General features: G+C 42.6%; 2 protein-coding genes across 6 annotated transcripts in view; one reads left to right on the top strand and one right to left on the bottom strand.

Annotated features, from left to right (window-relative positions):
• XRCC6 (X-ray repair cross complementing 6) overlaps positions 1-6,987 on the bottom strand; it is a 24,216-nt gene extending 17,229 nt beyond the window's left edge. Inside the window, exons 1-4 of one of the 5 annotated variants that reach the window (XM_075010153.1) lie at positions 6,820-6,987; positions 4,418-4,511; positions 3,629-3,741; positions 2,537-2,675 (exon numbers count right to left, since the gene is read on the bottom strand). In XM_075010153.1, coding sequence (XP_074866254.1) covers positions 2,537-2,675; positions 3,629-3,741; positions 4,418-4,496 — 331 coding nt within the window. In that variant the 5' untranslated portion in view covers positions 4,497-4,511; positions 6,820-6,987. Of the gene's footprint in view, positions 1-2,536; positions 2,676-3,628; positions 3,742-4,417; positions 4,512-5,353; positions 5,373-5,994; positions 6,109-6,140; positions 6,195-6,240; positions 6,260-6,819 lie in introns of those variants that run through there. The other 4 variants (XM_075010170.1, XM_075010163.1, XM_075010142.1 and 1 more) reach the window with 4 other exon arrangements.
• On the top strand, positions 6,399-21,487 carry DESI1 (desumoylating isopeptidase 1). Its single transcript, XM_075010188.1, has 6 exons — positions 6,399-6,682; positions 13,976-13,997; positions 15,034-15,103; positions 15,878-15,987; positions 16,801-16,923; positions 18,364-21,487. The coding sequence occupies exons 1-6, from the start codon at positions 6,400-6,402 to the stop codon at positions 18,455-18,457; spliced, it is 702 nt and encodes a 233-aa protein (XP_074866289.1). The 5' UTR covers position 6,399; the 3' UTR covers positions 18,458-21,487.

Genomic DNA, 21,487 nt, shown 5'->3' with positions numbered 1-21,487 from the left:
GCTGCAAACACACTGCTGTTTTTCAGTTATTTACTCAAGCACTGCTGGGACATATATCTATCTGGGCTGGGGACTACATCTCCATCCACCGCATTTTTCAAACTATCAACTTGCACACGTTGACAATAACCCCTTCTGTTGTCCAGTACCAGCTAGGGATGTAAATAGAATTGTAATTGGCTACTGTTTTTACATGCTATCAGTTACACTGTTAAATGTTTACCTGGGACTCAAGGGAGCAGATGGTGCTGCAGCACTCCCATGTTTGATGTGAGGCTCCACTACCATCCCTGCACTCAGGTATCCCTGCCGTCACCCCAATACTAGCATCCAGATGTGCCTGGCATCCCAGCTGCTGGCCTATGCCCAGGGTCCCAGCTGCTGGAATAGCACAAGATCATAATACCCAGGGTCTCTGCTGCCACCTGGCATCCCACCATAGCCAGAGGTGGGATTGGCAGCCCAGATGGACCCCATGCAGAGTATAACCATCAACCGAAACCAATAAGCTTCAAGCTTATCGTTCAACCAGTTAAACTCTTACATCCCTCGTGCCAGCTCTCTTGCTCTCTCTCTCATCAAAATCTCCCAAGTGACAGCAGAAGAAACTTTTACTCTGCAGGCACTGCTATCTGATCAGCTTTTACATATCTTGCTCCTTTACTGGATTTTCTATCTGTTAAGAACTCACCTTAAAAGAAATCTTGTTCAGTACTTAATTTCCTACTCCATCTATGGAGCCCTGAATATCCAGACATATCTGTGGGAATCTGCAGATCAATTTTGCACATGCAGATAACAATTTTGCATCTGCAGAGGGCTCTATCCATCTGCTGTTATATAAACTAATTGCTTATTAACATTAGGAGATAAAATGCTATACAAAAAACACTAGATTACATAAGCCCTCTCTCCTCCAGGGTACACCATCCTCCAGCAGGCAGGAGTCTTTCCCCATCTTTCTTCCCCATTAACTGCCCAAACCGTTCATCTGCACCTTTGGGCACAGAAAAAAATACCCCTTCAGCTCTGAAGATGAGATATATCAGAGGCTGGCAGGCAGAATATGATGCACTCTTTTAATAAGAAGTGATCAAAGTAGCTGGGATTCACACTTCAGACACACTCCTATTCTGCCAGTACAGGAGTTAAAACAGAGCTTGCCTTCTTTCTCCATACAACATCCCACTCTCCTAAAAGTACTTCAGCATGAGGGATAAGAAGTCTCAAGGAGAAACAGTCAATAGCTCAAGTCCTCTGGAGAAACATCTTATTATCCCAGTCCTATTAGTGACTATTCCCACAACATACAAAGTAATAGCTTTTAATTAAATTTTCACTTTGCTATGACAGTTATGCTTTCATTATCACCACCCTCACTAGAACCACTTACCTTCTATTTCAGGCCTCTACCTCAAACAAGAACATTACAGTATTACCTCACCTCTCTTTACACAACTTCCCACATCTCTCTCTGTTACCTGCACTTTGTCATATGAATCTTACTCCTGTTAAACTCTTACTTACTTAGGGGAGAACTGGTTAACCCATAAACTTGATGCTTATTGGTTTCTGGCAACAATTAAATTCCACCTGGAACCGAGCTGCCCCCCATCATCCCAGTGTTGCCAGGACTCCATCCAATCGCTGGCCCCGCACCCAGGATCCCTACTTGCAGACCGGAGGCAACAGAGCCCCAGGTACAGCATTCTCATACTACACCAGCAACAGGGACATCAAGTACATCATGCTGCTGCGGTATCAGTGGGAATCCCTGGGCATGGCAGTGGAGCCCACAAATAAAACGCAGGGGTGCTACTGCATCCCCCGAGACAAACATTTCACCGAGTAACTGACAGAAATTTAAATCAGTTACAATTTTATACATTGATATCCTTACTCCCAGAGTGTTACCCTGCTGCCAACTTCATTATTATGAAAGTTGCAGACAGACTACCCCTACCAGATCACGCTATCCAATTACTGCAATTGCTCCCTCTGTTTTCCATACATGTGCAAAACAAAATTTATGTGCACTTGGCCATGTGTGGATGTGCACCACCAGTATAAACACATGCTGCTAGCTGTGGAAGCTCTGCTAATCAGCATCTGAATCTCTCCAAGCAGGAGGCTTACATGGAACTTTAACTGCAATCAAAAGGTATGGCAGCACAAACATGGTACGTTCAGTAGTACAGCAGGTGACTGACAAGCTTTCAAGAGTCTGGATATGCCAGATTCAATTTAATCAACAGGAAAAGTGGCTCAAAAATGGGGTCTCGTGTGTTGAAGTACAGAAAAATATGGAGATTGGAGGCTGAACCCCGCACACAAAAGAAAATAAACATCGATAGTGTGTATTCTTTTCCTGATTCATTAGGGAAACTCTAAGCAGGGAAGTTGCTACACCTATCAGTCCCAGCACAGAAAGAAATTGAAATCAAGCACCTCTCTCTCCAAAGGGACAAATGGTAATAAAAGTATTGTGCAAACTTCCCCACCTCCTCTTAAGCCTTATAAATCTATTATCTCTTACCTGGATTGTCCAGCTCCTGAAGAACATACACATGTTTAAAATCCACAGAATTCTTGTGTTTCTCCGTGCCATAAAACACAACACTCAAGAGGTCCCTGTCACTACTGATGATCTTACTGGTGTACACATTCCGGATGCACTGGAAAGAAAACAGTATAGAAACAGGAAAAAGGTGTGGGGAGAAAATTAGCTGGAGACATGTTGCTGATGTTCTACTTTTGGCAACTGGCAGTTCTTACTGGCAACGCCAAGGGCTGCCACAATGTTTTCAGCCATATTCCATGACAAGCAAGGTACAAGATAGCTGTCCAGTGGCACTTTAAAGACTAGCAAGATAATTTATTAGGTGATGAGCTTTCGTGAGACACACCCACCTCTTCAAGTATCGGAGGGGTAGCCGTGTTAGTCTGGATCTGTAACAGCAACGAAGGGTCCTGTGGCACCTTATAGACTAATAGATGAAGTGAGTCCGTGCTCATTAAAGCTCATGCTCAAAACTTTTCTGTTAGTCTATAAGGTGCCACAGGACCCTTCGTTGCTGTTACCCACTTCTTCAGATCGTCAAGTTGATCTGAAGAAGTGGGTCTGTCCCACGAAAGCCCATCACCTGATAAATTATTGTGTTAGTCTTTAAAGTGCTACTGGACTGCTTTTTTGTTTTGATAGTATAAAGACTAGCATGGCTATCACTCTGTTACTAAGGTACAAGATGTTTACAACTACATTTGAATTTGAATTTTTTATTGCAATTCATTTTCTATGGAAGAGGATAAAAGAAAGATTTCCTAAAAATGCTACTCTATAAATTTATTCCTCATTTTTTAAACACAACCCTAAATGTCTGGGTTTGACAACATATCAGACCTGTCCCAGCTCGCAGCTACTGTTGTTGCTGAAGAATGGTTTCTGATTTTCACACTATAGCTATAGTGTCCCGATTATGCATTCCTCATCATATGACAAGGCAACAAACTAACTACATTAGCTATATTGTAGTAGATTAAAAAAATCTGCATATATGTAACTCATAAAACACACAGATATTTCAGTCCACACAGTAGGTCAATATAATCTCTAAACACATGATCTTACCTGGATTGTCATATCAAAAGGAGTCAAGCCATCATCATCACAATATTCAAACATGGCCTTGGAAGCATCAACTAAAAAAATAAGGCTGTCTCGACCTGAGTATTTATACTCCCCTGAAGAAAAAAAAAATATAGTTTTATGATGGGTGTGTACATTAAATGAAAAAAATACAACCAAAGTTATCTGTGCTTTGTAAAATCAGCAAATGTGAGGAGAAGCAACAGTAGCCAAAATTACTCCATGGGAGATTATTCACAAAATGGGATCCAAGAGAACAGAAAAGGAAAGAACCCAAGGAGATCCTCAGAACTGTGTCTGGAGTAAATGACCCCATTGCAGATGGGAAGAAAGCAACAGAGAGGTAGCCATGTTTTCTTTGCTACTTGGCATCAGTTGAGATAGCAACTACCTTAGGCATTACAAAAAGGGCTTCCCCATCTTCGATATTTGAACTGATCTCAGGCAAGTCACTTACTAGACACTTACAGTAAGTAATTTTCTCCCCCCTTCTCCACACCTTTCAGCCCCACTTCTGTCCTATGTATCTGATTTGTCAGTTTTCATTTCAATGTTTTTGTTTGTATCTCTCTGTTATGTAATCATCATGCCAATTCACTTTCAGCACTCTCTCCAGATCTGAAGAAGTGGGTCCGCCCCATAAAAGCTTATCACCTAATAAATTATTTTGTTAGTCTTTAAATTGCTACATGACTGCTGGCTTGTTTTGGGAAGAAAGCAGGCACACAGAGCAAATTCACAAACCACTTTGGTTAGAGATTAAATTCTTACCACCAGTTTCAGTTTCTTCCTGATATTCTTCCTCTTCCTCATCCTCCTCATTTTTGTAATAAGACATCCACTCTGACATGACTACCACTGTTTGCTTTAATCAAAAAAAACAGACATGCAGATGAGGCAGGTATTTACACTAACCTTCAGTCTGAAGACCCCCCAGATCATTGCTCACATGGTTCACACACTCAATTATCAGTTGCTAAGGTCTGGTCCATGCTTAAAAATTCACTTGACCTAGCTACACTACCATGAAAAATTTAATGGCCGGAGCATGGTAGCTGGGGAGACCACACCCTCCATATAGAAACAACTAAGGTTTGGTACATGTACTACAAGGTTAGTTAGCTTATGTCAACTTAACTCTGTGTCTATACTGCAGTGTTGCTCCCACCAACGCAAGTCACCCATTACATCAACATAACAACACTGAGGTGTCCTACCAGTTCTGAAGCAGCTACCATTATAGTGACTACTGCCCTAGGCAACTAGTCATGTTATTCTGAAAATACATTTATTATACAACCCACCTCGCCACATTCAACCTGCGGCTAGTTGCCTGCATGTTGGACATCCTGGAATTAACACCACCTCTAGAGGTGTAGCACTTGAGTCAGTGATGGACAACCTAGTCTAGTGAGCTAACACACAAGCAGCCTCCTTCAGCTCAGTGAGCAGCCAAGACGGTCTCCTGGAACTGGACAGTTTTGCTAACCATGCTTGCATACCTAGAATTTGAAGGCGATGCTGACTGAACCGTAGCAGCACTCAACTGGATGCAGAGGGAGAGTATGATTCTTAGTCAATGTTGGGTGCAATCAGCACACACCTCATGTCGTGCACCCTTGTTTAAAGCACCTATCACTTTTTTAATACCGGTAGGGAGAAAAACAATGGATGGATGGAAACCAGCAGAGTCTGGCAAACCGGTACCTGGACAATGGTACACGAACTGCGGAGCCACACACAGCACACTGATGGACCACACGCAGCCCGCCAGCTGCGCGCCCCAGAGCTGGACACACAGTGTCAGGGCAGACGTGGCTGTCAGCAGGTAAAGCGCCACCCGCTAGAGTCAATGGAAACGCACCACGGGGTTGGCGGCCAGTGCGGACCCGAACCACTGCAGTAGCTTTAACTTAGGCCGACTTAATTTTGAAGCACGCGGCCACAGCCTAGGCCGGGGCGGGAGCGCAAGCTGGGCTACCTCGCAGAGCCGCAGGCCGGGCCGCGTAATGGTTGAAAGTCGGAGGGCGGGGCTGACCCGCGCCAAGCCACGCCCACCAGCAGAGGAGGGCGCGCGCCCGGCGGCGCTGGCGTGATAACTGCCTGGCTGCAACAGCTGGCGCCTAGTGCTACGGCCTCGCTCCCGCGGGAGCCAATGTGACACCCCCCGGCCCACGTCTCGCGCCCTCACGCGGGGCCGGCAGGAGACCGGACACCCGCCGCGGAGCTGCGGGAGGACTGGGAAGAGGGGCGCTCCTAGGCAGTGTGGGGAGCGGTAGAGCAGGGGCTAGGCCCCGATAACGACTCGGCTCAGCCGCGCGCACAAGCGTCTCGCGCTCTACCATTACCTCAGCCCGCGCACTCCGAAAAGGGCTACCCGCCGGTTAGGCAGCCAACGGCAACCACGCGCCCGGAAACAATCCCAGCCAATCCTGCGAAAGCTCCACACAGTCTATTCTGCCCGCCCTGCCCCAGCTGGCAGCCGCCCACTCACCGCCCAGCGAAAGCTCCACTCTCGAAGCGTCACCGCGTTCCAGCCAACTACCGGGGCCCATCCTTTATCCCGCCCACACGCTGGAGTCCCGCTTACTTACCTCTTGTACCGCCTCGTGACCCAGCCGCTCCGGCAGCCCAGGCCCCGCCCTCTAACGGCCTAGCCCCGCCCCGGTCCGGCTAGCGGCCCGCCTCGGCAACGGAGCCGGCTTCCATAGCGGCGCAGTGACAAGGCGCCGGCCGCTCTCGGGGTGTGGCGCATGCGCAGAGGGCGAGTTTCCCCTTCCGCCCCCTCTCTGTCACCTCACAGTTGGTGCCGCCGCCGCTGGTGTGTAGCCAGGAGTAACGGCGCCGGCCCCGGCTCTCCCTTCCCCCTCCCCGCCGCTTGGCCGGCACCTCCCCCCGTCGGCCCCCGACCCAGGAGCCGCCTTATCCCTAAGGACCGGCCTCCTATGGAGTCGTCTCCCACCATGCACCCTGTGAAGCTCTATGTCTACGACCTGTCCAAGGGCATGGCCCGGCGCCTCAGCCCCCTCATGCTGGGTAAGGGGGCTGGCCCCGTCGGCGGGGGTGAGGGACGCTGGGCTGGGCCGCTCTGAGCGGCGTGTGTGGGGGCGTTCCCTGCAGGGGGTGTCCCGGGTCCTGCCCCCGGAGGCCCTCCACCCTCCCCCACTCCCTACCTCGGCTGCTCTGGGGCGGCTTCCTGAGGCGCACAGGAACGGGTGTCCCGCAGCACCTGCAGAGCCCCTTCCCCACCAAACCGCCTTCCACACACGCTGGGCACAGACTCGAGCCCGGTAGTTATAACGTGGGCCCTGTGGTGGGGGCCTTTATCTATAAGAAAAAAAAGATTTTCAAGGCAGCAGGGATTCCTTTTCCCCTCTCACAGCACAGTAAGTGCCCCAGTTCCTAAAGGTGCAACGCTACCGACCACGTCACGTTACGGTGGGACTGACCTGTTCTGAAATGGAGTATGCTGAAACATATATACACGTTTTCAGTTTATAAAGTTACATTGCAGAAGTACTGAACACTACCCTGGGCAGCATTCCCGTGTCAAACGTTACACTGTATGATACGTTTATTAGGTGAGCTTTCGTGGGACAGACTGTCCCACGAAAGCTCACCTAATAAACCATTTTGCTTGTCTTTAAAGTGCTACTTGACTGCTTTTTGTTTTGATAGTATATAGACTAGCACAGCTTCCTCTTTGTATGATACGTGTGCATCTAAAGATCAGCTTCTGAAGTGTATGAATTATTACCTTACATATTTTTCAAAGGTGATATTCCTGTCCTGGATCATTATAGGTGAGCTTTATGAGTAAAGGAGGTGGAAGCCCTTTGCTAATCTTCTGAAATGCTCCATTACCAACTTTAATATGGCAGATTTAATCAGAACATCTTAGCTGCAGCTGAGCAATGTCAAATTTTTGGAAGGGTTTTTGTCCCAGATCACATCTATTGTAAGCACCTAGATGACACCAAAGGTGTACCATGCCTTTCTTCTGGTGTGGTGAATTTAGGGGTATATGTACTATTTATTGAAATATGTGTGGAAGTATCTTCAGTTTTCAGAGAGTTTGTTATGATGATTACTGTGTTGTTGTGGAACTTACCAAAGAGTAGTTCTATTACGTGAGCTCTCCAGTATGAAATTTCTCTTATAGCAGTTGGCAATCAGACAAACTACTTTCAGGGATAGAAGACATTTTCTGCACGGATAGGAAAAGATGTACAGGGTGGGTATGTTGTACCAGAAACAAACTGAACATGCTTGGTTTTGTGGAACTGTCTTTGCAAGTTGAACCTCTCCAATCTTTAACTCTCTCATCATGCAGCATCCGAAATCTGGCATGATTTCAGGAAGCCACACAACCACTTACCATGAGTGTGCCAAGTTTCCCAGGACCCCATAAAGTTTGTTTATAGCCACGAGTCCTGACTCTGTGTTCTGTGCTGTTGTTTAGCTGTAATTTACCCCTAAATGTTTTCTAAGAGCCCAGTAATCAGTGAAAGTGTTTATACTGGGCTACACAATATTAACCTCCCATGGTCCAGCAGATTTGTTCAGCACTGGTCAGGTTAGAAGAGCACCAGGTGAGAGAGATTCAAGAGGTGTAGTAATTTTGTCTCTAAAATTCTCATTTATTTTTGGGTTGCGAGAATACTTGTTCTTATTGAGCAATAACTATAGAGTGTATTGACTTTCTATACTGGTAGCACACTGTTTTATGACCCTTTACAGCTGGTTAAGATCTATCAGTAGGTGCAGCTCTGTGTGAAGGATTATGCTTTACTCCTTTGTCTGAATTTTTCTTTTAAATGGTGTTAGGGAAGATAATTTCAGTCTCCCCTGGATATGAATGGAAAACTTGTTCCTGACCATAAGGCATTTCTTGATGGAAAAGACTGAACGGGATCAGTGTCAGTGATCCCTAACAGGTTGATGCTATACTGAGACTCCTGCTTGTGGTGTAGATTAGTTTATCTGTCCTTCCAATCAATCAGCAATAGCTTATGGATTTCCCTGTCATCTCTCTTTCCAAGAACTTTGTCCTTTGTCAGCTAACTGAGCAATGGTTTAATGAATTTGAAGAATTTTAATCTCTTGTGTATGGTTTCTGAAGCTTGAAATGATCTTGTAGGAAGAGGAAGACCTGTAATTGTCTTACAGGGTTTTCTACATGTCCAGCTACAAAAGTATGAGATCACCCTTCCCAGCTGCCACATTGACTGCATGGCCCTATGTACTGTTTGACCTGCTGGCAATATCATCATCTGCCTGTCTGGACAGAAAGATATTGTGCTCTCCTGTGGCTTTTTAAAAATAAAAAAATGAAAGTGAATTGTACGCTGCATGAAGGCCCATATGCTAACAGCAAGTTTGCGAATTTCAGAAGAAAACATTCATGTTGAGACCCTAAGCAATTACTTTTTTCTGTGTATGACAGGTAGAAAAAAAAACAGCAGCTTTTGGAAGTGTGCATTCTCCCCACTTCCAGCTGCCAGATAACTTCACAGTAATTACAAATACTTATTTTCCCTTCAGACTTTTTTACACTGTACCAAGAAGGCTGAAACTTTCTCTTGTAATAGTTTTATTGACTTAAGTTTTATCTTGTGCTATGGGAGAAACAGACATATGACTTTAAAGCCTAGTTTATGCACAATTTTGCATTTATTTAATTAAATGTGAGGAAAATTTAGCTAAATCAATGATAGCTGTGCTTATTCTGGAATAAGAGTTCATCCACAGGCTTGTACTGAAAACTACACTGATGTTCATTCCCATCACTTGTCATTACAATGTAAATCCATATGTGGACCATTTCAAAATAATCTAGTTCCGGTGTAACATAAGATGCTACTCTTAGTATTTTTCTACTTTCTGATTTTCTCCATGTTGCATTTAGGACTTATTCATTACTTATTTTTTCCTGAATGCTAATAAGTATGTTGTGATTTTTACAACACCCAATAATTGCAAAATAACGTGATTGAAAAACAGTGTACATGTCTAATTTTGTAAGAGTCTGCAGAATGGACAAGAGAAAACTTACAAATTGGAACAAAGTTCACAATTGTTTGGGAAATACTGATTACTAGTGATGATTAATAACCAGCTGAGATAGGGCAAGTTGCAATGAGTTCTGGGAATAATACCCTCTAGGCCTGCTTGGTCACAGTGACAAGGCAAAGTTCAGAATATTTGGGATCATATGAAATTGGAGATTGGATTGTCTCAGTGAGCTAGATCTTGGTTTTTATTCTTTGAGTGATGAGTTTCTAGTTTGAGCTCCCCATTGTTATATTTGACGTCAGTGGTTTTCCACAGATTTCTCCAAAGTGGATAGATGAGAAAAGGAGGTCCTTTTCTCAAATACACCCCATTCTCTTTTTAAGGGCTCACAAAAACTGTTTGGCTCTACTCCACAGATTGTCTTTAGGGGGATTTCATGAAGGCAATAACATTTGTTCCTTTAGAGCCAAGAACAGTTCAGATTCTTTAGCATCATGGAATAAAAAAATTAGATTATTTAGTTGTTTTTAATCCTTTAGTGCATCTAGGGACTATCGCCTTCCTTGTCTGTCATGTCATGTGTGCTGTCCAAAACTGTAATGGCTTTTTGTCTAACTTGTCTTCTGTTGCTCTTTCTTTGTCTTTTCGGATGTGCTTTCATCATATCAGCATGTTCAGCTAAATTGGCTTTAAAACAGTAAAATAATAAATGTTCACCAATGGGAAAGCTGTGGAAGTTTCATTCTTAGGATTTGGTTTTATTCTTTCCAGAGGGAGTGGGGGCAAAAGAGATGTGGAAGCCGAGTTGTTCTAATATCCTGACTGTGGACAAGCTACTATAATGTAAAAAGGGATCCATCCATAGTGAAGATTAATGCATCCTCACTTCAGTGTTGGCAGAAGTTTTTCAGGGTCCTGTGCAACTAAAATGTTCAAATATACTCAAAGCCTCTTCTGACTTGCTCCTATTCTATAACTGAGTTGATGACACTGAGCTGCTGCCATCCACCCTTAGGTCCCTGCCGAAGGTAATCCTCCCTCTCGGAAGCTGATCTGGGGAGAAGTATTCGGGGCAAGCAGAGGATCTTGGGCTGAGCATGGGATGTTCAGGCCAAGTGTGTGGGGGGGTATGTTCAGGCAGAGCCAGGTGGGGGAAAATATTGGGCCAAACGGGGGTGAGATGGAGGGGATCTTTGGGCCAAGTGTTGGGGAGTTCTGACTGAGTTGGGGTGGGGCATTTGGGATGAGTAGGGTGTGTTCAGGCTGAGTGGGAGTTGAGGGAATCTTCAGCCAAACTGGAGGTGGAGGCTGGAGGGAGAGTGGGGTGGGGTTCCACGTTTACAAAACGCGCGCACACACACACACACTCTCTCGCTCTCTCTCGAACTTTCTGCATACTAGCCTGTAGTGTATATATAGTTCTTGAAGGAACATTCAACCCACAATACTATCCTTCCAACCCCACCAGCCTGTAAAGAGTCTGTAAACAGGAGATAATTCAACTTAAGTAGAAGTTACGTCCATCTTTTTTCCTTCTATCCTCCATCCATTTCCTCACTCTTTAAGAGAGCAGGATGGGTACAGAGCAATATTGAATCAGCTTTGCCCCAAAGCATCTGCTAAAGAGGATTATTTCAAAAATAAATACTCACCTTTCTTTCAACACCCGGTTTTCACAAACTCTCAGGCACCTCTGGGAATGAGGCTCAGATGCAGACTTCTCTTCATGACCTCGTTTGGCATGGTGCTATAGTTTGACGAAGTAGGTCATATTCTTTCACAAATGGAGTAGTATCCTAAGTGACTGAAAATTATAAAGTTGATAGCATTTTATTTCCCTGCCGCCTAGCTGAGGGAACACGTGTTACTTTAACTTTTGTGTCAGTTCTGCCACCAGATAGGCATCGCAGTCTGTCTATTTGGTATCTTGAGCTGTAGCCATCTCCTTAAATAATCCCTTCATGTATCAACAGTACCCTGCACTTAGCTTTGTTTAATCCAGATCCATCTACAGGCTCCATCTTTATTTCAGATTAAAAACCTACACATGCATACACTCCATCCTCTACCCCCAAGATTAATAAATTAACTGTGCCCACAAATTGGATTCTCAACCATCTAATCTTCCAAATAGTTGGCCTTCTGGATAAACTCAGGCATGGAAGTAATCTGGTTTGATTGGATTCTAAAATTACACAAATTCAGTTTCTAGTCTAAAAGTGACCTTGTATCATGACTACAAACCTGTGTCCCAATTTAGTCCCAAAATAAATAAATTAAGTCTAGTAATTCTTCAAAATTCTGCAGTTTTCTGAGGGCAGTGAAATTGTTTCCTGTGAACTTAAACTATTCTCATGCCCCCATAAGTAGTGTGTAGGTTGACAAGATGGCTATTTGAAGCAGAAATCTTTTTAAAAAAGAAGTAACCAAAAAAAAATGCAGGCTCTCAAATCACATAGGCTCTGATCCAGCAAAGTATTTAAATGTGTGATTAGTGGGCCTGCTTGCATGCTTACAGATATGCATATGCTTAAGTATCTTGTAAAGAATCAGTGCCTAAAAGGCTACCAAATCGCTTAGTCCTAAATTAGTACATTTTTAAAAATTAACAATGTTTTGTGGTACTTAATTTTCATATTCCGTTATAGTGTTGGAAATCAACACACAACTTCACTTTACTAATTATAATCAGTAGTTGGGATTACTCATAAAACTTCATCATCTACTATGAATGAAGTACAAAAACTAAAAGCAAAAATAGTAAAGAGAATTTGATTTTTTAAAACATTTCCTATTTAGGAATCTAAGGCATTGGAACATGTGAAGAATGATTTAAAACAGCTTATTTTGACATCCTGTTTAACAGAATTAATTTTAGTAAAATTACCATAGAAAATCACATTTTAGAAAACTAGTTCCTTCCTCTCCAATCTACTGACAGGATTCTTTTTATAAAGTAACAGCTGAAGTTTATTTTATGTGTACGGCTTTTAGGCAGAGTCATTGCCTGTTTCCAAAGAAAATACTAAACTATGTTCCTGACATGAGTGAAAGAGGAAGCTATTTTCATATTTTGTTTAAAAATGTAAATATTTGTAACTTTTTAATAAATGTCAGTCATTTTTTTAAAAGTCATATAATTTCTCTTTGAAATGGACACATTATTCGGGTTTCTTTAAAATAAATTCATTATTAGGCATTAGTTTCAAATAAATTAGTGCATACAGGGGTCCAATAATGTTAGTGATATATAAGACTAGACACTGTATGTATATTTCTCCCATTATTCATTCTCAAATTCCTTTAGCATTAGTTCAAGTCAATTTCCAAGGATTGGTTGAGAGTAAACTAATTAGAAAGCAACTGTCATGAGTGAAAAGATTTCCATGTTTCTAAATTAGCCAAGACCACAGTTGGGTTTTTTTCATTTCATTTTCTGAACTCAGTTATCTTTCCAACAAGTCTTTAACTGTGGTTGCTAGCTGAATTCACAAAACTAGATAAAGTGGTAGATTAAAAACAACAATTCAAATTTTTGGTAGATTATAATTTTATAATATGGGCCACTGAAATGATGCGCTCATTTTCTCCCTAGAAGTGGGCCTATTCAGGGTTAGGAGGCTGTATGTTGGCAGGGGACGTCTGGCACTGTCAATTCCTCATGCAAGTAAACAAAAAAATTAAATCACCAATGCAGACAGTGTGGCACCATTCATTAGCATCACAGTTCATTACTAAATAAAAAAAGCTGTTTTTCTGATCCTTCAGAACACTGGCTCTCAACCTATTCAGACTACTGAGCATCTTTCAGAGACGTCTCCTTTGTCTTGTGTTCCCACGTTTCACCTCACTTAAAAACTACTTGCTTACAAAATCAGACATAAAATACAAAATGTCACTGCTACATTTTTATTGACAAATTGCTTTCTTTCTATTTTTTACCATATAATTATAAAATATAAATATTGTACTACATTTCAGTGTATAGTCTATAGAATAATATAAACAGGCCATTCTCTGTGAAACTTTACTTTCTTCTGACTTTGCTAGTTCCTTTTATGTGGCCTGTTGTAAAATTAGGCAAATATTTAGATGAGTTGATGTACCCCCTGGAAAGACCTCTGTGTACCCCCAGGCGTATACATACTCCTTGTTGAGATTCACTGTTTTAGAACGATAAAATTTTGGCATTAAGATTGCAGCTTGGGGTTTCGGCAAGTCATGCAAATAGGTAAGAGATGCATGGGTGAGTGGCAGCAAATAGACTGAAGTGCATAAAGGAAGTTGCTAATGATTCTTCTCTTCTCTCTACAGGGAAACAGCTGGATGGCATTTGGTAAGTGATATGTGTTAACTTGCATAGTGTGTGTTAGACACTGAGTAGTATTTTCAACGTGTCCAGAAATTGAGGCACTTTCTGAATGTCCTTAGAGTTAATGGAAGAGAGATTGGTAGCATTGTGTTAGGCACTGTGCAAGTCTCCTTTGAGTTCCTGCCTGCGGACCTCAGTACTAACAATTTTATTACATATTTTATTGCAGTATGGCTCAAAATATACAAAGCATTTTTCAAACATAGGACACTATTTCTGTTCCGAACAGCTTAGCTTCTGATTGCAGACACAAACACACCAACAGCAGGTGCAGGAAAATCATGGCTGCAGACAAAGGTTACAGAAATAGGATCACATGTTTACTTATTAGTAGGTATATGCACATCTTGTCAGAAAATACGTTCTCCAATAAATACAACACCATGCCCAGTTCCCCAAAGTCTACAGCCAGGAGTAAGCACCCCTTAGCCAGTGTCTTCTATCTTCACTCACCAGTCAGCCACCACTGTCCTACCTCATCCAACTGTCTCACTCACTGCTCGACCCCTTCCCATGTCCCCTCATCCAGCCACCCTCTGCCCATATGGTGATGCTGGGTAATTCATGCCCCGACTTCTCTCAAGTTTCTAACTCAAAGAGGAAAGGCTCTGTCCATAAGAGAGGTTTTATCCTTCAGTGTATATGACTGGAGAAAGGAATCTGTTGGGAGTTCTTTTCCCACCATTTCTGGTATCTTAGTACCACAGTGCTCCTGGTTGAGACATTCTCTCTCTTCTGCAGTGTATCATGAGGCTTGACAACCAATGTGACCATTTTTCTTCTAGTTAGTGTCCCACCAGCCATCTTTCCTACTCACAGAAGGGCATCAATGTTTTCTTGACTCTTTGGAATTGTTTGCTTCAGTGATATCTTAGGCAACATGTACTACAGTTGTAGCTTTTCATCCTCTCTCTTGAATGGTTTATATACTGACTTAAACATTTCCTGTTTTTCATTTCATGTGGCATTCTTTTTATGTCTCCTTGCCCTCCCTCTACAGGCACACCTCCATAATTGTTCATCAGGATGAGTTCTTCTATGGCAGTGGTGGGATTTCCAGCTGTGCACCGGTAAGTCCAACCTTTCTGGGACTTTTTCCCAACTCTGTTCTTTTCTCTTCCCATATGGTTTCTTGATGAAGATTAATTTCTCTAATCAAAGGTGCCCTATGCTTGCTCTTTAGGAAGAGTGTATGTAGTTTTAAGAGAGTGCATGATGGAGGCAAGCAAGGTGCTGAGGATCATGATGTCTGGACAGCTGGGGAAAAGGGAACCTGCACAATGGATTTGTTTGCAATCGCAAGTTAAGGTTTACATCTGACAGACTCAGACTTCAGAAGAAACTAGGGACCTTCCTGCATTCAGCATTCTGAGCAGGCAGAAGCTTTCTGCCATTCAGTCACCTTAGGCTGCCTTGATTGGTTCTAAACTGAAGGTTTTTACACTTAAACCTTAAAGATTCATGGCATTTAAAAAGCAAACACACTGACTACCTTGACATCCACTCCTGTTCTTGGGGTAGTCTTAGCCCAAAGTTCACCTTCGGATGAAAGCACCTTAAAAAACAAGTCTGCCATGCACTTACAAAACAATATGGAGAACATAGCAACAAGCTGCAGAATAAGCCATATGAAGTGTCTTGCACCTCTCATTCTCTAACTGGGGAGATCTGAACACAGAATAGTTTACTCAGAATTTGATACTGTAAACTCTTTTTGCTGCTTCATAGCAAACCATGTTAGTTTGTTTACATCAGCATTTTGGACTGCAGGAATACCCCTTGGAGTACTCCATCAGAATCCGTTCTGTCCATTTAGCATCTTCTCTTGCTCATGCATTTCACAGGGAGGCACATTGCTTGGGCCCCCAGACTCAGTTGTAGACCTGGGGAGCACAGAAGTTACAGAAGAAATTTTCTTGGAATACTTGTCCTCGCTGGGAGAATCCATGTTCCGGTGAGTTGCAGCTTTTATTTGATTGTAACATTTCTGTGCCAAAAAATAAAAAAATGGAAGAGTGTCCGGGGGCCTGTCCCAGTAACACAATGTTTCACTGGCCTAGCATGCTAATTAGTACTATACAGATAATAAGTAATGATGAGACTAGAACCCACACTTGATCAACTACAAGCCACATAACACTTTGGTGTACCCAGGCCATTAGCAAAGTTGGAAGAGCATTCTGTCTGGATACTTGCAACTTTGGATCTTGAACCCGTATTGGATATGGACCCCAAACAGCGTTTTGCCTGGTATGTATTAGATAAGAGGTTTTCGTGAAAGATATAGATGATGAAGGAAATACTGTTAGTTCAGCGTAGAGTTTTTACCTTCTGAGTCACTACTGGAGCTTGTGTTGGAGCTGCCATCTTTCAGATGTGTAAAACTAAAGTTCTGACTTCCTGTGTTCACTGGCAGTCCCAAAGCACTTCTCACAAAAGTAGTTAACAATAGTACTTAGTGTCTTGGTGAAACTACAGCCTCTGCAATTACGACAATCTCCTATTTCTTCTGTTATTCCAAATAAAGAACTTGATCCTCATTTCACCAAAAGGATGTTGTGTAGTGTCAGTGGCACAGAATGGCTGCCACGTTCCTCCCCCAACTCAGTTGAATTTTGGAGGGAAAAGGGCTTCTGTGTGTTAATCTGAATTGGTTTAGGGTCCTTTATGATAAAGGATACTGGTGTAATTGATTATTAGTTTGATTTCCTTTCCTTGCTGTATTTTATTGAGTCTCTTCTGTTTGAACTCATTTTCATGGACACAGAGGAGAGTCTTATAACCTCTTTGAACATAACTGCAACACCTTTAGTAACGAAGTGGCACAGTTCCTGACAGGAAGAAAGATACCTTCCTACATCACTGACCTCCCATCTGAAGTCCTTTCCACGTGAGTACAGTCTCTACTTCTATCTGTAGTATAGTGCTTCACGCTGATGTTTGCTGCCACGTCTGGTAATCCCTAGCTAGGGCTAGCTATCAGCTATACCTCATGAGATCAGGGAGAGGATACCACTTCATTTATTTGGGCATTTGTATGTAATGACAGACTCCACACCACAGACATGACTAGAGAAGGGTAGAATATTATTTTCTTCTTTTATCTATGAGCATAAACCAACTGCCTCCCCGTGGTTTTTTATCACTTTACAAGATGTATATGAGGTCAGAGAGCTATATTAAGGCCAGAGGCTACAGATACTAGTACCTCTTTGTAACTAACCTAAACAATGTCTTAGGTGGGGTACGAGATAAATAATGAGTTACCTTTTCTGCCCCAGAGGGCCATCACTATGTTGCCATATGGGAAAGAAAGCTTTAAAGTTGCTTTTGAGACACTTAAAAGCAAGGCTGGATGGAAGGAGAGGATGCACAAGGGAGGAAATAAGTGAAAATTCTATAACATCCCTTCTCATCACAACTGCGATTTGTAAAACTCACTTAGAGGCTAGCTCAGACTCCCTTCACCTGCACCTTCAGTTGAGTCAGTAAGGCGAGCCCAGGCAGATGTTTGGAGCTACACTATCCAGTTCTCCTCTTATCACAAACAGCACCTTACCTGATTATGAAACATGAGGTTGGTTGGTAGAAAAGTTTCTTCTACACTGGGCCATTAGCTCAAGCTAAGCAAAGTCAGATCCAGTATACATTTGAATAGGAGACCTTCAAGGAAGACTCATACTGAATAATCCCTACTGAACCCTTCAGGGAGCACTGATACAGTGTTGCACAGAAGTTCTAGAGATTGTTCTGCTGTCAGAGATGCCATCTTCCAGATGAAATATTAAAGTAAGGTTTGGACACTTGACCATTAAATATCCTATAGCCTTTTATCCAAGGTTATTGATGATAGTCACTATATTTGTGGCCAAGTTTGAATCTGTCTCAAATTTGACATTGTGCCTCACTAACTTTCGTTATGGAGCATCAGTTGGATACTCTACTATTCCACTATTTAATGTTGTTCAATACTTGATAGAAAACTGCTTTGCAAAATCACTTCAGCTAACTACATAAAATTACTAAAAACTAGTATCAGAATACTGCTGTCTTGACAGTATTTTATGATAGGATTCAAGGAATGGGCTCAAATGAAAACCAGAATTTGAACAAATGTTTAAAGTGCTGCAGTAGCAAGTTTTATTCAACTGGTTAAACTGAACCATTTCAAGTAATTCACTGAAGAACAGAACTTAATTAGGTTGCCTTTATAAAGGCTACCTCATTCTAATTCAGAGGTGGCTATATTTTAAGAGTACATGAGAAACATGTTGTATAAGCACTTTGAGATTTATAAACATGTTTTTTTTCCATTTCCTTGTCACCTCAGACCTTTTGGACAAGCTTTGAGGCCTCTCCTGGACTCCATCCAGATCCAGCCACCTGGGGGGAATACCTTCCGCAGACATAATGGACAGAGCTAACACAAGTGGATGGATGTGCCTAGCTTCACCAGGCTTTTCCTTTTTAAACACACAAATCTATCCGATTTCTATTTTATAAGTTCACATCAGCATTGACTCCAAGGCAATGCCAAGATGTTCTTTCAGACTTCCCAGGGAGATGATTTATCGGGTTGCATGTAGGACAGTGCTAGCAAAAAGATTGCCATAATTTCGAATACCATTATTCTAACTTATTAAGGCTGTCTTGTCTGAGTACACAGACACTTTCTAAATAGCCCCCATGCTGAAGATATGGGGATTCATTCTAAAGAGACTGGAGAGCCCATTACTTAATTTGGGGTACCCACCAGGAGGCACTGAGTTAAGAGCCCTAACAGTCTCTTGCCAGACTTGCATATTATTTATTTTTCACTGCCCATATTAAGGGATATTTGCTGTAGTCTATAACAGGAAGATACAGTGAATTTTGTAATACTGCAGTGAGACCCCCAGTATTAAAACCTTTTCATTATTCCATTAACGTTGTGTTGCTTGCTCAAGTGGAGAAGGTAACCTAACCTAGTCAGAACATTCCCAGTGGGGTAGTTACAGGGGAAAAAAGTCTTCTAAATTAATAAAACCTGATAACATCTCATTGAAACTTCGGTCAATGATAGTCTTCAGTGACATTAAGAATGGATTGGATGGTGGCTGCAGCAGTGTGTCATTACTAGCCTCATAATGCTAGGTACAAGAAGTAGGGGATGGAGGATAGGACCTCTTGAAAAGATCAGTATCCCTTTCAGTCAGAGGAAAATAAGGGTGATGTAAAAGCAAAATGATGTGAAACTACTTCTTCTGCCCATAGCAAGCAAGCTCTTAGGCCCCTATGCAGAGTGTTTGATACTGACTACCTTTGCATGGAGCCCTTTCTTGCCCTGCTGAGCCAGTGTTGGATGCACCATGAGGAGAGAACAGCATGGCAGCTGCACATAAAACAAGGCTTGCAAACAATCTACAGCATCTAGTTGCAGTCACAACATAATCACTGAAGTCCCAGCCATCTGTGATGCCGTAATCCTTTACGTGGAGGTGAGACAGGATGTCAGATATGATTCTAATTAAATGTGTGAAGAAAATAGTTAGAAGGTCAGCACTGGAGGAGCAGTTCTCCAGTTTCTCTGTACATTCCCTAAATTAAAGAAGAAGAGGAAAGAAAGAAACAAAAACAGAGCAGTCTCTAAATAAAATTTCTCTACTTTTCCATGGGGCATCAGGGACACAACAGGACTATGTATGGCTATCACTAGAAATGGGTAGGGCTGAACAACAAAGGGTTGGTTCAGAACCATATCCTCCCCTGATTTACAATTACTGTAGCCTCTCCACTTAACTCACTGTGGGGAGGAGTTAGGGAAAGGAAAGAAGGGGTACTTTGTGCTATCTTTCCTTCAGGTATAAATATGCTCCCTCCCTTGATTAGCCAGCAACTGTATTTAGGACAGACAATGTAAGAAAGATAGTCACTGGACACTGGGAACTTCCTCAGTGTTTTTGATACTCTTCAATGGGAAGCACTGTGTAATGGGACTACTGTCAATAAGAGGACCTAGGATGTGTAGAATCTTTCACTCAGTGTCTCAGTGACTAAGCTCCAAGCTTAGTCCAGACCTGCCTCAACCTCTGTTCACATGGTGCATGGGACACTTCCTAGAATCCTGAAGCAATTGTATCCTTGCTTTTGTTGGCTCCTTCTACCCTTGATAATATGTCCAAAAGTATATCCATTAAAGAGCTATTTCTGTTGTGCTTATTCAGTAACAACAATAAGCGGTCCTCACTGTTCGGGAGAAAGAGGATGATTTTACTTTTATTTACTGTTGCACTGCGTGTTGTGTAGTCCTTACACAAGTATATAGGGAGTGTAAAATATGTTATGTCAGACTGATAACATGTATATAACTATATAAGGTGCAGGGCATTATCAAGTGCAACCCAGAATGTGTTTCACTGTGTCGTCACCTGATTGTGTCATCACAGTCCTCTTCCTCAGCCTAGACTCCACATGGGGCAGAACATAAGCAGTAGGAGTGAATACACTTTAGAAACAGATCCCTGTTCACACTAACGTTCACAGAATATACACAGTCTGTAGAAAGAGTTCAAGGGAATTGTTTTCAGAACCCTTCTTTCCTTGTTCCTCCAGAAATACCCAAAAGCAGGTCTTTGCCTCCCTCTTCTTTCTTATATTGTCTTCCTCTAGTCCTTCCCTATCCCTTGTTGCATAAATAAAGACCAGCATACTCCCTAGTAAGGTATCCCACCAGTTTGACTGTGGGCTTCAGCCTGGATTTTACTTGACTGCTCAGCAAACTTCAGGACCTTTTACATCTTTGCTGGGAGGGAGGGGAGAAGGGGAACAGATTCACCTCATTCATTTTGGAATGTGCCATTCCTCCACCCGATTAATCCTAGTACAGAGATAAAAAAAATTACTGGACAGAATTTCACTTAGCTGCAGCTTTTTGCTGTTTGCAGTCAGTGGGACAGTCCCACTATAGAGGGAAGCCCAGAAAGGGGCCTGAGTTCAAGACTAGCTGTGGACTCCTTGATAAATGAGCTACATGAAAGGGATCCCCTTCTGCCTCAGCCAATTAATGTGGCTGTGTAATGAGCCCATCCAATGCTCTGTAGGCTTATTAACAGCCAACACCCTCAAAGAGGGGTTATGCATAAATTGCAGATGTGTACATCCAGCATTCCATCCACCCTATCCCACCCTGCCCTTATTTATAGGCATATATGGTAGAATGAGAAAAATGTAACTATGTCAAGTTAAGCACTTCCGGCCAATTGACCAACAAGGGGGCAGGGAAATGGAACCTCTTAGAGGAGGGCAGAACCCCTTTGCATCAACTCTTTGTTCTGTCTTGTATCTCTGGGATTCCCCTCGTGCCTGCTGAACAACGCCTGGTCAGAGGGGATGCATTTTTACACTAAAATAATGATGTCTCTAGACAGAAAATGGTGTTTGGTTTATTCCTTATTACAATAAACAGAACTGTAGTA

This window comes from Carettochelys insculpta, chromosome 1, assembly GCF_033958435.1.
Source record: "Carettochelys insculpta isolate YL-2023 chromosome 1, ASM3395843v1, whole genome shotgun sequence".
NCBI classification, from domain to species: Eukaryota; Metazoa; Chordata; order Testudines; family Carettochelyidae; genus Carettochelys; species Carettochelys insculpta.
Note: the sequence above shows the minus strand (reverse complement) of the source record. Positions and strands in the feature narration are given on the sequence as shown.

What these genes read in the sequence shown, in the direction of transcription:
- DESI1 (XM_075010188.1), top strand. Translation starts at nt 6,400, where the DNA reads ATGCGCAGAGGGCGAGTTTCCCCTTCCGCCCCCTCTCTGTCACCTCAC. An exon ending in AAACAGCTGGATGGCATTTG is followed by an intron (nt 13,998 to 15,033) that starts GTAAGTGATATG and finishes CTCCCTCTACAG; the next exon opens with GCACACCTCCATAATTGTTC. An exon ending in CCATCTGAAGTCCTTTCCAC is followed by an intron (nt 16,924 to 18,363) that starts GTGAGTACAGTC and finishes TTGTCACCTCAG; the next exon opens with ACCTTTTGGACAAGCTTTGA.